Source organism: Crocodylus siamensis, chromosome 1 (genome assembly GCF_052110815.1).
Source record: "Crocodylus siamensis isolate JL-2025a chromosome 1, ASM5211081v1, whole genome shotgun sequence".
NCBI classification, from domain to species: Eukaryota; Metazoa; Chordata; order Crocodylia; family Crocodylidae; genus Crocodylus; species Crocodylus siamensis.
Window position 1 is genome coordinate 166,481,688 of NC_143395.1, and position 16,773 is coordinate 166,498,460.

The 16,773-nt window shown below is 41.7% G+C and overlaps 2 protein-coding genes across 9 annotated transcripts in view; one reads left to right on the forward strand and one right to left on the reverse strand.

The window, feature by feature from the left end:
- TLR5 (toll like receptor 5) overlaps positions 1 to 16,773 on the forward strand; it is a 158,271-nt gene that overhangs the window by 108,102 nt on the left and 33,396 nt on the right. The window lies entirely within an intron of this gene.
- DISP1 (dispatched RND transporter family member 1) overlaps positions 1 to 16,773 on the reverse strand; it is a 187,279-nt gene that overhangs the window by 19,404 nt on the left and 151,102 nt on the right. For 4 of the 7 annotated variants that reach the window (XM_090048239.1, XM_090048222.1, XM_090048231.1 and 1 more), the window contains 3 exons: positions 7,917 to 7,946; positions 3,648 to 3,771; positions 1,953 to 2,080 (listed from right to left, as the gene is read on the reverse strand). In XM_090048239.1, the coding sequence (XP_089904365.1) occupies positions 1,953 to 2,080; positions 3,648 to 3,771; positions 7,917 to 7,946 (282 nt within the window). Of the gene's footprint in view, positions 1 to 1,952; positions 2,081 to 3,643; positions 3,772 to 7,916; positions 7,947 to 16,773 lie in introns of those variants that run through there. The other 3 variants (XM_090048248.1, XM_090048256.1, XM_090048264.1) reach the window with 3 other exon arrangements.

Below are 16,773 nucleotides of genomic sequence, written 5' to 3' on the forward strand. Positions count from 1 at the left end.
TTGTAGGCCTTTCTCTTCAGCCTCAGGAGGTCTGCTAGGTCTCTGGAGAGCCAGGGGAGCTGCTGTGTCCTCTTGCTGCCTTTCCTCCAAGATGGAATAGACTTAGCTTGTGCATTGAGGATCGCTCCCTTGAGGAGCGACCACTCTTCTTGAACTCCCCTCTCCCTGGGGTCATGGTCCCTTAGGGCCTCCCTGACCAGCCTCCTGAGCTTGTCAAGGTCGGTTTTCCTGAAGTCAAGGACTTCTGTGTTGCTGACTGACTTGCCAGCTTTACGGTGGATGGTGAAGGTGATCAGCTCATGGTCGCTGTCACCCACCTTCCCACTGGTCACCAGGTCGCTGCTTAGGTCATCCCCAGTAGCCAATATCAGGTCGAGCAGCGCTTTGCCTCTTGTTGGCCCATAGACTTCTTTGGTCAGGTAGAGGTCATCCACGCATGATAGGAAGCTTTGCGACCACTCAGTTTTTGCTGAGTGATCCTCCCACAAGATGTGCAGAAGTCACCCATGACAACCATGGTCCTGGAGCATGCAGCCTCAACCAGTTCCTGGGCAAACTCCTGCTCAAGCTCAGGACTTTGGGTGGGAGGTCTGTAGTAGACTCCCACCGTTGTGTCCCCTGTGCTGTGTTCCCCATGGATTTTAACCCAAAGGGTCTCCAGTCATCCACCCTGATCACCAAGATCAGCTTGCAGGGATGTGTAGCTTTCCTTAACATAGAGAGCTACACCCCTGTCCCTTTTAGCTACACAATCTCTCCTGTACAGGGTATAGCCATCAATACCTGTGGTCCAGTCATGGATGGAATCCCACCAAGTCTCCGTTATCCCTATGATATCATAATTATTTGCACTGAGCAGGAGGGCAAGCTCCTCCTGCTTGTTCCCAGAGCTCCTGGCATTTGTATACAGGCAGGCAAGTGTCCCCGTGGGGGCTCTTGCCTTGCCCACAGATTGTACCAGGGCTGGGCTCCCTTAAGTGCCTTGGCTGCTGGCTTTGCGAGGGTTGCTCAGCGGGCCAGCAGTGGTGGTAGTCTCCCTATCCCCCAACGGGCTTATTTTAAAGCCTGGTGGAGCAGGTCAGCAAGTCTGGCTGAGAAGAGCCTCCTCCCCAGGGGAGAGAGGTAGAGGCCATCTCTTCCCAGCAGCTTGCTGCCTCTCTCGCCAAAGAGTGGGCTGTGGTCATGGAAGCCAAAGCCTTCCCGATGACACCAGCGCCGTACTCTTTGGTTGACTATGTGGATCCTCCACTCCCTCCTCAGCTGATAGCCCAAGACTGGGAGGATCGAAGAGAATACCACCTGTGCCCCCAGATCCTTTTAGCCCCACTATCAAATCCCTGTAGTGCCTCATGACCCAGCTCTGAGCGCTCCGAGCTGTGTCACTGGTGCCCACATGAATAAGGAGCATAGGATAGTGGTCTGTGGGCTGGAGGAGCTTTGGGATCTTCTTCGCAATGTCCTTGATGTGGGCACCTGGGAAGCAGCCGACTTCCCAAACTAAGGGGTCGGGCGGCAGATTGCCCCCTCAGTCCCCCTCAGGATGGAGTCTCCCACAACAGACACCTTACGTTTTGTCTTGAGGAGAGCAGGGGCAGTAGCTGGAGTTGAGCTTATGTTGCCTGTGGAGCCCAAACATGTAGGAGCCCATCGATCTTTCCTTGGGAGGGACAGGACTTCTGGGGCCCCTTAGCCAGAGACACTGGGGACCCGCCACACACTGCCTTGAAAATCTCCCTCTCCCTCCCCTTCCCTTTTCCCCCTGTATCTTCAGGATGCCAGGGCTTCCCACCATTTTCTCCCCGCTCGTCGTGTCTCCCCCCCCCCCCCCGCTTGTGGGGACTGGGTTTTTCACCAGGGACCTACCAATTTTGTAGTTTCTGCAGAAATTGCAAAATCACAATTTCATTAGGTCCCTAGTAATAACTAGCAGGACTGTTTAAAAAAAATCTTACCTTTTAGCTTGTTCATCTGCATATTTAAAGGGATAGTTTGCCAGTGTTGCTTTATAACCTGTATTTTTCACCATATTATTCCATGTGACCAATCTCTGCCCTATTGCAGTTCCTCTTGGTTCAAAACCCTAAGACAGAACATCACAGAACACTGTTAGTATATTTTATTCTGTTGCTTTAACAGAAGAATAGAATATCTGAACATCAAACTGATGGACAGTGTTCATTATAAAGCAGTTACTCCCAACTTCTATTTTAAAGGTGAATTGCTTTGTAATGAGATGGTCTGATACAATAGAGACCTGCTGGCACAAATCTGCTTAAACAGTTAGTAAATTAGCTCTTAGCACTTACTGGGCATGCCTACACATTCATTAATACACCATAGTTACTGCGCATTCAGTTCAATACTTAGTTAACAAGTATTAATTCAATGCACAGCCGCATGCACTACTGCACAGTAGCATTGGTGATGCTTACTGGGCAGTAGCCTAATAACACTGCACAGTAGCATATTATTATGGTTTTTGGCTGGTACACTACTGCGCAGCATTCTTAGGCTACTGCCCCATAAGCATCTGATGTAGACATGCCCAATGTGTGGATATGCTTTTCTGTAGAATCAAAAGGTTAAAAGGGACTTCATGGGTCAACTAGTCCAACCCCTTACATATGGTCAGGATGTGCTATTCCTAAACCATCTTTTGAAAGTAGAAGCGGCGAGGGGCCTGATCCTTTTTTTCTGTGGAGCCTTCCCACCTCTCCTATGCCCGGGGGATGAGCTGATAGCTGCGCTGTTGCAATTTGCAACCCTGCAAACCAAACTACATCCAGATATCGTTTAATTTGCAACAATGCAAGTTATTTAAAATGCCCTAAACTGGCTCATGTTTAATGTGTGACACCATTAAGCCATACAAATTACATTTTTGTCATGTGTACATCGTGACATCTATCATGTGTACAAGCACCTTTAGTCACAAAGCTAGCCATGACTGCAGAAAAATCTTTATTTTTCTTTTCATTCTGCCTTCTAGAAGCAAGATGTGTGTTTTATTTGGGGGCATGTTGTACGTGAGAAAATACAGTATGTCTTGTCTCACTCTTCTCTACCCCCAGAAGGATAATGCAAATGTTATCCTCAACCAGTCTTTAGCCATGTGAAGCACCCTTCTACATTATACTTTGCAGCCCATACCAAAGCCTTTTTATTTCTCAAAAATAAGAGAAATTTTATTCTCTTATTGTGGGTACTAAGATGCATAGCAGATTCCCTTGCACCTCCAGAAAATTGGTCTGTGAACCACATATCTCCTCCTTTATAGCAGCAGAGAGAGGAAGGGAGTACAGACAAGCCAGAAGTGAAGAGCAGGGGATAATGAGGTCACTGCCAGTGACTTTCTGTGCTTGTGGCCTGCAGTGCTGTAGTGTTCCAGACACACTGCAGAAAGAGTAGGGTGGGAAGCAAGGAGTTCAGATTTCATTTTTTGTTAAGTATCACAAATCCTGTAGTTGCTCCAATCCTTTGAAAAATGGATTGGAAATCTTTGACCTAGTTGTCCCCAAAGATGAAACATGCTTGAATTTCTGGTTTTAATTTGAACAGACCTGTATATACCTGTTTAACATTACTGCTAGAGACAGAATACAGTAGAATCAATCATTTGACAGTACATAAGGTGGATATTTACCTACCAGCAATGGGTCAGAAAAGTCTGGAAGATCTGGAACTAATATTCCAACCAATGCACACACCACTATTAACACAGTACACATGCCTAAAACCACCACAGGCCAGTCAGCTATCAGTGCTGCATAGCTACAAGGAAAGAAAATATATCTTAGCAGGGAAAGAGCAAAATAATAAACCAGGAAACAAGAAACGGAATTCTTTCATACCTCACTTTATACCTTAAGTTTTGTTTAAAGTATGACACATTTCCTGCTTCATTTCAATGAAATTTAACTGCTTCACAACTGGCAAAGGTGTACATCTACAGAGATCTTAACAATTGCTGTTACATTCCTCTCCAAGTAAAACTTGCATTGGATTCTTCTTAAGAAGACTTTTGCACCTACCCATAAATATTTTCATCAAGATTTTTTGTAAAAATATGAATTTATTTCAAGGCTTTTTTGTCTGTTGCCAGAAGAACATTTTTGGCCTATTTATAAATAGTCCACATATTTGGTAATGATAATTGCTACTTATTTACTAAAAACATTCTGGCAGCTTTGGATAATGCAAAAAGAACATATTTTCAAGTGAAAATGGTACGCAAGACCAAGCACTCATTGATTTTTACACTGTTTCCTCATCTTTAAAGTTCTGGTTTGGTCAAGGTATTTTCCATGTTCTGGTTGTACATAGAAAAGTAAGTTTTTGCAACCTTTTTTACAACTGAAACTTTAAGTCACTTCTAATACAATTTCAGCTTTAAGAAAACCAATGCTAAAAACTTACACTATTTATTCTGCCCTTAAGCAGTCTAGTCCACACTTAAAACTGCAACTTAAGACAATATTCAGAACCTATGTTGTAATAGTGCATAGACTTTTTTTGCAAGTTCAATGATGAAAGCAAACTGCAAAACAATAGCTATATCATCATACACCATCATGATGAATTATTAAAACATGTGGTCTCAAATTTTAGTATACATCAGTATTTTGTTACTGAATTTTTGGAGTACAGGAGCTCCTACACGTAGAAATATTTTTTTTTATCTCCATAGGAGGTTATAGTTAAATTGAAAAAAAATAAAATAAAATAATAAAACAAAAACAAATTAAAGAAAAAAGTTTGAAATTCACAATTTTTTACACCAGTCACTTGAAATCAAAGTCCTTATGTTCCAAGGACAACTTTTAAGAAAGGTTTTACTATCTAATCTTGCAAACAGAATAGAAAGGGCAAAGTCCTGCAAAGTTTGTAATACAGTTTTACAAACAATTAGCATACGAATCATAGTATATTGACAGTAGCTACACACATGCAAATATTGATCAGGTCAATTTCTATTCCACTTTCTCCTCAATCTCAGTACAAAAAAAGATGATGGTCAGTTTGTACTGCAGCTCTTTTTGTACTTATTTTCATTCATCTCAAGGACTATTATTGTTTTGGATATCAAATCAGTACAACTAGATATTTTTTCTAGGGACCTAGTAGTCCCTAGACAGACATCTTCTGCCCTGTTACTTAAAAAACATCTCACTAAGTCAAAGGTCCACCTAAGCTTAACAGCCCAGTGGGCTAGTATGGTTAAGGCACACCAAATTCTGTAGTCAGCACCAGAGATTGATGTGACTAGCATTATATTCAGCTGCCTTTGGCTCTATTACCCCAGTGACCAAGGTAAGTATTTACAGCTGGGCTGCACAGGGCCAGCATTTAACATAAGCCCCGAGCAAAACTCAAACTCATAGCTCTGCAGTATCAGCAGACTTTAACCTCTCTGCCACAACACCCCTGAAACAAGATCTAATATGTATTTCCAGCACTCCTTATGGTCCAAAATCAGTAAACTGCTACTCTGACAGATGTGGGCCATTTTTTTAGCATGAACCAACAATATCCAAAGATGGTACTGCTGGCTGCCCAGAGAGGACTCTGAGATACAGACTGACCTGAAGGCCAACACTGACACTGTGTGTTGACCTAGTGGCCTGAGTTCAGGCTTGGAGCCTAGAAAGCCCAAATACTATGCTGGCCATGTGCCAGCATCACCAAAGATAAATGTGGTCCAATTCTTGCCAATATCCTATAAAGATTATGAACCTTAATTAGTGCAAATTTGTAAAGCTGTTTGTCATGCTATTTGTCATTAAAATTAATCATAAACAGGCAGCATGCGCAAATGAGCAGTTATACAAAGTTTTGGGGAAAGGAAGTAGATAACCTAAGCAAACGTTTCCATTTATAGAAATCAATGTTTCTATAAACACCAAGTTCTAGACTGACTACTACATTGGTTGTAGACATAATGTTTGCTTTGAAGACATAAAAGTATTTTTGCCTGTTTGATCTACTAAAGGAATTATTCCTTTCCTCTTTTGTCTATGTGATTCCACTCTCTGCCGAACAGCCCCCTCTTATCTTGGGTAAGCTGAATTTTTCAGTCACTGACATTAAAGGAAATTGTGGCCTGCATGACCAATCTAAAAACTCAAATAAGCTACATATAGGAAACATAACTAAGTATTTAGTCGTGTACATTTTCCTGTTTTGTATGTCACAGATTGGAAAATCAGATCAGCAACAATCACTTCAGCCAGAACAACAAAATAAAATAATAGCATCATACTTGACAGCAGTATTATCTATCTATCTATCTACACACACACACACACACACACACACACACATATATAACATTATAATTTAGAACCAACTGTGATTGTGTGTGTATATATAAAATAATTTTTAGTTTAGAATTTTCAACTTTTGGATTCTGTTTTTGCTAATGAACTTGTTATGTGCCTTTTGGTGGCTGGAACATACAAACATGATTTTCCCAGCACATTAAAAATGTAAAGAAGGCACAAATAGATTGGCCATAATTTTAAACAGTCTCTGACAAATCTGGAAATTTTATTCCCCTACTAGTGAGCTTAGGTTTTTGAGTTACAGTAATTAATTTCTCTTTTGTTCAGTTCAATCTTTGAGAACATACTTCTGGACTCAAACCTGAAGACCAATTAAGTGTTTTCTAAAGTCAATTCATATTTAAGTAAACACTTGTTTAAATAAGTGTTAAAGCAAAATGCATAATTACTTCTCCCTTGAATTGGGGCTCAGTTTCCTCATTTACACCATATGATTAAGCTCAACAACACATTAGTGCAGCTAGGCATGCAGGCAGTGGACTGGGCTGGTAGCCCTCCACTATTTATGGCATTCAGTATTTTTTCATCAAGTTGTAGTCCCTGCTAACCATGAAAACAGATTTCAAGGAGTTATGTATTTAGGTTAAATCAGCTATAATCAGTTTGGTCTATAGAACACTCATATTTTTAAGTTGCTTTATGATGGGAGCTAAGTATTCTTACCTGTGATTCTTTTCATCCATCCCTGAATTTCTAATGAGCTGTAAAATCATGTTTGCATGCTTTAGGCAATAAAAATTCTTAGAAGTTTCCCTTTATGAATCAACATTATATATACACAGCATAAAAACCTGTTTGTCACACTTAGGTTTCACATTAAAAGATATATACATCCTTTCAAAAGGTCTGATTTGTGTTTATTAGAAGGCCTTCCATTGTTTCAAGAACAATGATAATGTTTGATTGAATTAATCAGCTTCATATTCAATGACTAGATCTCTTATTTACTGAAGGCAATTCCTTTAGATGGATTGCTCCTTCACCGTATATTCATTGAAAAGATCCCCTTTTATTACTTCAAATGCATACATAATTCTGATAAACCATTCTGTTTTCTCCTCCTAAACGGTACTATCTCACTAACCTTCAGATTATGTAAAGGCCATATCTATGCTTATTTGTGTTTTAGGGGTAGAGAAGGTAATTACAAGAACAAACTCTCAACTTTTCTTTAGTTAGACTCTTAAAATTACTGGTGTTGCAATAAGGAGTCCTCTGAGGGAGCATTTTGAAACAGCAAGGCAGTAACTGATGGATTCACATTACATGTAGTTAATGTACAGACATACACAGAGAGAAAGGCCACCAATTTAGTTGTAAATACATAAAATATTAGTCTCACCATGACACCCAGTAGCTATTTGAATAGGCTTAATTTTCCAATGTATTGTAGAAGAAAATCTATTCTCATAAAAAAATACCTGATTTTGCAATGCATTAATACCTGCATATGGGACACCACTGGATTCTCAACATACAGGATTTTACCCTTGCTTTGTTTTCCCTTTTTATTGGTCAGCAATGCCATATGAAAGAACATACACAGGATATATAAATGATTGTATTGTACCTTACCTTTTTGGTAACTTGAATGGTCTGGCTGGTCTGGAAAAAAAAAGAATGATTAAAGGCAGATGCAATACACATATGTACACTACTATTTTTCCCCCAATATTTAATCCTGTTCTGAATAGAAAAATAGACAGAATAAAAGCAGAGAACTAAGAATACAAAGCACTTGTAAAAATCACATCATCATGATCATTGTCTTTGTAAAACACAACTACATCAAACAATTATCACAATTATGAAAACTTGCATAGATTAGAAAATTCTAGTTAAAATACTACAGTACAAGCTTTTCAGAAGCAAAAAGTATAACATAACTTGTTCTGAGGATGAATGCTAAAAAAAAATTCTCCGATTTTCAGACAACCTAAACAAACCAACAAACATAAATGTTAGTGATAGTAATTGAGACAACAGCTACAGTTTAGTGGTAAAAACAGGAGATCTCTACCTTTTAAAGTCACTATTCATATACTTTTGTTTAAACAACATTGTGCAATTCTCTTCCTAAATGGTACTATCTCACTAACATTCAGATTATGCAAAGGCCATATCTATGCTTATTTGTTTTGAGGGGTAGAGAAGGTAATTGCAAGAACAGAAAATCAAAAAGTAACCAAAATGAAGCATATCTTAACTGATAATTTCTCTTGTAGTTCCTTCGTGACTAGAAATCTCACTCTCAGTTATTCTGAATAGACAAAGAAAAGAGGTACAAGCATACTGGTTGCTGTATCTGCTCTTCTAAATGGGCAATTATCTTAGCGATTGAAGTACTTAATTTCAGTAGACTGCATATTTAAAATGTTGTAATTAAGATGATCCAAAAGCAGCCTCATCAGGCAGCCATAGATTCCTTTAAAGATTACATATACGTGGACATGACATATATTCTGTAACTAAGGGCACCTATACCTGTGCAGCAAGTCTGCTCTGACATGTGGGAATTACAGCACATTGGAGCAGACTCAATTAATTGACTAATAGATTAAATAACCCTACCGGCCCATTTAATTGTGGTAATTACCACACCCCAGCAGGCTCCAGCATCACGTGTATCATCATCCCTGCACTGAAAAATGGTAGTGGGGGTGCTTTAATTCAACAAGCTTTAGTTAAAGTGCCCCCGACACCATTTTTCAGCACAGGGATGCTGATTCATGTGACACTCCAGGTACTTTAATTAGAGTGGCTCTCAGAGCCACTCTAATTTAAGCACAGCCCCCCCCCCAATTCCTAGAGCACATCTATACATGCCTTAAAACCATAGCTTCAGGTAAAATATAAACTTGTTAATTTTCATTGCCAGTTCTATATTTCTGCAGCTAGAAAACACTCAACTGAGACATATTTTTGCTGTGCAGCAGTGGTTATGTTTTTATAGCATTGCATTCTAAGGTCTCTGAAGGAGTAGGGGTTTCTTCATTTCCATACCATGGGGTTAACAAGTGAGGCTGTCAGGGATTTCTGCAGAAGCTAACCATACAAATTAATTAATCTCTTAAGGCAAATAATACTGTTCCTTGAAGAATGTGATTCACTCAACCTTGGGTAAAACCTAGCTTTGGAATATCCTGGCTTCAACTAAACTTTAGTGGGGGGCCCCCACAGGAAGAAACTGTAGCCTCAGGAGGCCCGTCAGCCAGAACCTCAGATAAGGGACGGTGAACTCTGCCTAATGAAAGCTCCCAGCATGAATGTAGGATAAGGAGTCACGCCTGCTCCAACCATAGTCCTGAATTGGGGGAACCCAGATATACTAACCCTAGACAGGGGAGTTCTTCCTGCCTCAACCCTAACTCTAGGCATGGAGAGGTTGCCAACAGTAACCTTGACCTAGGGGCAGTGACCAATAGTAACTATTACCTGCTGCCCCATGCCTAAATTATTCCCCTAGGGCAGACAGCACTGTCAGCCAGAACCCTAATATCAACCTAATGCTAAAGGGACCTACTGGCCTAACTTTCTGACAAGGACACTGCCTAGAGGACACTGCCTATGACAAAGACACTGTCACAGAGATGCTCATGGCAAATCTTAGAGTGGGGGTGGCAGGGGCTGCCACCCATAATGCTAACCCTACAGGCCCAACACTAACCCTTAAGCCTAGGATGAAAAGCCCTGCTGGTCCTATACATCCCTTAAAACATCCTTCACAGCCTCCATGCCTGTCTAGCAGTGGTGCCCTGTTGACTACCCCAGCTTTCCTTATGCTCCTCTAAAAAACTGAAGTCTCCATTCCTTTAACTTGTTCCCTGTCCCTGTGCTACTAACCTAGCTGCTCTACAGTTAACTAGTCTTCCAGCCACTTCTTTGTCTCTGTATTATGATTGATACACTTCACACTTGCCCTATGTAGCATGTGCCCACATGGTTTTATTTTGGGTGGTGTGAATCCCTCTGCCAATGGGCAGGCTGCCAGTGAGGTGGTATGGTCTCAGCCCATCCCCAGTGAGACATTAAAAGTCTTGGTTTTGGTCATTTTAATGTCATGGCCCTTTTGGGAACTTTAACAGTCTTTGGCTGCTTCTGGTGCCAATTTGTATCTATCTGGAGACTAGGTGGGAGTTAGTCATTGAAGCACATCCTCTGGGCCACTTCCGCATAGGTATATTTCAGGGGTGGGCAATTATTTTGGGCGGAGGGCCGCTTACTGAGTTTTGACAAGCCATCTAGAGCTGCATAACAGGCAGCCAGGGGCAGATAAATATTAATTTTCTAAATTTTTAGAATGCCCTGGTGGGCCACATCCAGCCCATGGGCCGCATTTTGCCCACCCCTGGTATATTTGCATGTTGTAACTGGGGGACTCTCACTGTTTCAAATGGAAGCATACAGTGGAATTAGGAATAGAATGAGTTTATTGGGATTAAGCATCTAACTACCCTCCCTAGGTTTAAGATTGGGCCTGGCAGGGTTATCCACTCTATGGTTAGGGATTGGGCTGGCAGTGCTTCCTGGGATCTAGCCCTTGCAGCCTACATGGTAATCTCCTTTGGGCAGCTGGTAGATCTTTACTTTCTCTGTAAAGCATTAGGCCCACCGATAAGCCTATATAAAAATTTTAAAAAATAATTAGAAAGTGTATAGATTTTTCATTTCCCTAGTATACATATAACAGTTCCCTTTCTACAGATGGGCCAAAATTATCAAGCATTCACTTACTAGCAGCCTTCACTTTCAGTAGTAGAAAGTTAGCTATAAAACCAGAAAAATTAAATGACAGCCATAGACTAGAATTAAGTGGTTGCCATCCGGGCAAGTACTCACACCTCTCCACCAAAATGGCTTACTGCTGGTGAGCTTGGGGAACAGTTCTCTCTCCATATGGCCACTTCTATACTATCAAGATCTACAGCTGCTGCAGTGGTCTCCATGGAAGATATCTTTAAACCTGGAGGTGGTTAGCTAATTCCTCCAGGTGGCCATAGGCATATCTGTAATCCATCCCCCTGCCAGCACCCCTTGATAGTTGTCTGAGGCTAGGCACACATATTCAAATGGTCCAAGGTGGAATCAATCTAAGTTACAGGATTTTTTGTAAGTGATATAGTTTAGACTGGTACAGCAAACGGAACACGCATTCACCCTTTGGCAAATCTTAGATTGGGTTCCATCATTTTTAAACCAGTCTGTGCGTGCTCAGAGATCAGTTTCCAATCACTTATATAGGTAGAAGTGCAGTGTCTGTACCTGGCCTGAGTGGACAGTCTGGTGAGAAACAGTTGTCACCCCAGCCAAACTACACCAGCCTCTGCTGCATGCTATTGTTCAAATTTGCACTGGAAAATGTTTTCCTTAATTCAGCTTTACTGAGCATTTCCATTCTAAATTTATAAAGTGGAGTCCTTTGTACAAAGATTTTTTTCTTGGACAAAAACTGTCTTTTTTATATAGGTTTTTTTTTAAGTAACTTCAAGATCTTTTTGAAAAACAAACAAGAAACCAAAAGCAAATCTGCATTTCCCTTCTGGTTTCCTCCACCTGCAAAGTTTACTGAGTGCTGAACAAATGATGATGATTAAGTTCTTCAAAGTTTAGGAAGGTCAAAGTTCAGCCCTGCTATCAAATTGTTTTGTTTAAAAAAAGCATGCATAAAAAAAAGAATTCTGTGCACACCAAAATAAATTCCAGCAGTGTAACCAATACCTTGCAGCTGTTATGATGGCTTTATTATACTGGTCAGCAGGAAAAGTTAACCCTGCAAACTATACCAAAAAATTCTTTAGCTATGCCCTAAACTACAGAACTGCAAAAAATCTCCAGCTCTTTTCTGCAGAATTAATTAATGCAGATGGGTGTAGTTTCTTAAATATTATTCAGTAGTTTAGCAGCCTTATATAATTCCACTAAACTCTGAATGGTTTGGTGAAGAAAATAATTTCTCCTCAATCCATGTGAAAAATTAATGGTAGCTTTTGTAATAATTTCAGTCAACATACCAATGTAACATACCTAAATTAGTCACATAATAAAGCCTAGAAGTTTAAATCCACCTCAAAACCAAAATACCTCTGTGCTTAGTGTTATGAGATTCATACTGAAAAGTGATATGGTTCACATTTTGGATGGGACAATGAAGGACAATTACTACATCTCTTCCAGATGCTGATAAAACTCTAGGGACTGAAAAGGGGAAAAGGGATACTAAAACATTTATTGTGAGCACCTCCTTTCTGGTGGCTGGAGCCTCTTTACCTTACTCTATCCTTCCCTACTGGATCACTGAAAAAAACAGTACCATATCATTAGAAGTTATGTGATAATGCTAAGAGGTTGGACAAAAATGTCACAAGTTTCTCAACACTGAGCTCTATTAAACTGAGGAATATGGAACATAATGGAAACCACATTGATGATTATTAACAAAGCACATTACCATCGTTTTAAGTTTTCTACACATCTAGCAAAGAATACCACATTAACTCTCATTAAAATGTTATTTTCACAACTATTGTAGTAAAATATTTAGTTACTTTAAATGTCAAAAGGCACAGCAGTCTACCACATTCTGTCTTCAAAACTCTGTAATGGAGCCAGAGTCTGTTCTCACTTATAATAACGCATTCCTATGGAAATCGATCAATTTTTGCATGACTATAAAAGACGGGAGACAAAGTTTAACGCTCACATGAACATTTAAGTATTTGGATAACAAAAATATTATTTATTCCAGTTCTGTAACTTTCACCTGGACGTGACCTTGTATAAAAAATGCTACACTAGTGTAAACTTCAATATGGAACTGTACTGATTAAATTTAATGCTTAATAATAAAAATGGAGATTTATAAAATAATAATAGCTTGGAGTTTTAGCAATATATTTGATTTACTGACTTAATCTGCATTAGAGGAAAACAATTTGCTAGAAACCAGAACATCAGATGATAAGTGAAGCGTTTTTAGAATTCCTCCCACAATGTCTGGGCTGTGAAAGTGTCAATAAGGAAACCACTTTTTATCCCATATCTAGAAACAGTCCTATTGTAGCAATTAAGAGATTCTGAAGGTAGAAAAATCTCTGCCAAAGGCAACTTTGGAATAAACTACCCAAAAAGTTAGGTCCAGATTTTTTTAAAAGCTGTTTTTTGAAAGATTTAATAACATACTTAGATTTAAAAATACTTTATCTGTGTAAACAGTGCAAGCTGTTTTTAAAAATACAATAGCCTGGTTGATAATGGCCCTGTGATGGGCAACCATCTTTTACCAGGTTTTTAAGTGTGACTTGCCCTGTTTACATTGATGGGAAGCCCTGTTTAAAAACCATAATGATTAAAAGGTGTTAGCTAAACAGTTTAAAAACATAGCCTAATATAAGCAAAGGGAAGCAATTCTTTCTAAAATGTTATTTTAAAGTCTTAACAACCAGGGTGTCTCAAAATCCTTTGAAGGGTGCCTGAGGAGATAAGCAAGGTATAGGGCAGGGGTGTTCAAAACATGGCCCATGGGCTAGATCCGGTCCACCAAAGGAATTCCATCTGACCCATGGTGTGTCCCTCAGACCTGTCCTGGCCCAGGCCATAGTGCGTGTGGCCAGTCTCACCACTCCCGGGTGTGAGGTAGGACAGAACAGCAGGACTCAGTTTCCTGGTAGTCCCCACAGTGGCAACTCACTCTGTCTAGCTGCCATTGCCAGTACCTCCAACACCAGACCTGGACCTCCTGCCTGGGCACTAGGGCTGCGCAAAGCTTCAGTTGCTGATTTGATTCAGCGGCCCAATTCGGTGGCCAAATCTCTGAATCTGAATAGAATCAGGAGACCCTTTAATCTCTCCAAATTGAATCAGAACCCTCTGAATCGATTTGGAGAGATTCAGAAAAATTCAATAATTTGGCCATAGACACAACTTTAAATGTTTTTCTACATACCTCAAGGTACCAGGTGGCTCATGAATGCTGAGATGCTGGGACAGATGGAGTGTCCCATAGGAATGCGGGGGTGGGGGGGTAAGTGCTCGACAGCAGACCTGGATGTGGACCAGAACCACTTCCGGTCCATTTCTGGGTCCGCCGGGGAGTGCATGGGAAGCTCCCCCCCGTGCCACCCAGACTCAGCAACTGGTGCCTCCTGGATCTGGGGTGGGGGGGCACCCAGGGTCCTTCTGTGGCTGATCGCCAAGCTGGGGGCACACGGGGGGGGAGGGGGACGGACCCCAGCGTGCTCCCTGGTGGACCTGGAAGTGGACCAGAAGTATTTCTGGTCCATGTCTTGGTTTGCCACCAAGCATGCAGGGGGCCCCCCTGTGGTCCTGTGGGATGCTCCATCCACCCCACCATCACAGCATTCATGAGCTGTGCCTGGTACCTTGAGATATGTAGAAAAAAATATTTAAAGCTGTGTCTATGGCCGAATTGCTGATTCTACAAATCTGCATCGAATTTTCAGCTTCAGATTCGGCCGAATTGAATCAGGACGGTGACCCAATTCAACAAATGAAATCACTATCCTTGATTCGGGCTGAATTTGAATCTGAATCGCACATGCCTACTGGGCACCCTGGCCCATCTGACCTGTCCTCACTGGGGTGATGGATGGAGTGGGCGGGCAGGCAGGAGCAGCCCAGGACACCTGCAGGCAGGGTGTATTCGGACAGGCAGATGGGATGGGATCACGGGAGGGCAGAAACAGCATCTGGGAACAGGGCAGTCAGATGGGGGCTGGAGCTAGGGCCAGGATCATGAGACAGTGACAGAGCAGGGCTGGGGTCTGGGGCAGAGCTGTAATCCTCTTCCCACATGTCCCTGTGATGGGTGCCAGTTTTGTGGGCAGGAACATACGGAGAGTGAATCGCAGCTTGGCCCTGGACCCCAGCTCCATGTGGTCACTGCACCACAATCCTGGCCCCAACCCAGCCCACCTATACCATTCCCAAATGCTGCTCCCCACCTGCCCATAGCTCCATCCCATTCACCTGGCTGAGAGCACCCTGTCCTGTGGGGGTCCTGGGGTTGGTCTCCATGGAGACCCCATTCACCCGCCCACTCCAACTGGTGCCCTCTGCAGTGGGTGTGGGGTGGATGGGCCCTGGGCTGGATAGGATCAAATCCTCCCCTCCCCATTACTACTCCCTCCCCCCACCGCCATGCTGGGTCAGCACTCCCTTCTTCCCCACAGCAGCTCACCAAAACTTCTTCAGTGCCCTTTGAGCCCAAATACTTGCCCACCCTTGTTGTAGGGAGATAAGCACATAAGCCCAGGCTCATCCCACCACTGCCCAGCTCCTCTGCAAGGAGTAAGCACTTTAATAAATACATTCGTTTTTAAAATGGGGTGCTTCTCAATTCATACAAATTATAGAAGTGTGCCTTGAACCTAACAAAGGATGCCTCGAGTCTAAACAGTCGATAACCACTGGTTTAGACACTCATCACCAGAGATGCTGTTTTTTTCTGATTTAAAAAAATCCCCAATATCCACATTTTTCAGTGATTAAAATAAAACACCACTATATATACATCTCTACATAAAGTGGTGTTTCATTTTAATAACAGAAAAATGTAGATTTGGGGTTACTTTTTTAAACCACAAATTGGGGATTTTTTTTTTAATCAGAGAAAACAAGGATCCCTACTCATCACACAGAAATGGGCAGGTCTTCTTCTAAGTTCTTTACTTCAGTGTTACCTTGCAATAGTTAATTCCAGAAACTGATTGTGCACTCGTATTACTTTAACTGATCTTGGCACTGTCAACATAAATTTAATTTGCAATCAAGCTTCCTTGTTATTTATTATGATTAGGCCTCTCTGAAGGCCTTTGATCATCTTATGATTAATTCTGACACTTCATTCTTCAGGTCATTATTAACGGAATCTTGTGGCACCCCACAGTCACTCTTTCACCATGACGAAGCTTGAACCAATCCAACTCTTTTTTTCCCTCTAGGGCCCCTGGCACACTCATTTAAAGGCACCATAGGATCTAATCTCTGATCCAACAATTGAGCCTCCAGCCATGCCACATGTGCATGGCACAATTTTGGGATCAGGGATCAGATCTAAATTGTGCCCTTTTTACTTGTCAGTTTTGGGGGATCCCAGGCTCGCCCTGCACTGGCATGTTGCTTGCTGGGTGCTTGCAGTTTTGGGACAGGGACTAACAATCAAATGATTGTCAGCTCTGGCTCTGGGACCACACCAGGCTCTTAAACTGGCCCTAGTGCAGCTCTGGTCCTGTCACACATTCAATTTAGGGTGCCATACAAACTAGCCATGAAAATATTCTAAATATAATGTATAACAGGGGTGCTTAAGCCCTAGTTTCCAGGCCAGATGTAGCCCTCAGTGGTAGGTATTCTGGCCTGCAGGGCTCTCCATGTGTATGTGGGAAGCCCTGCAGGTCATGGCCCTACATCAGGC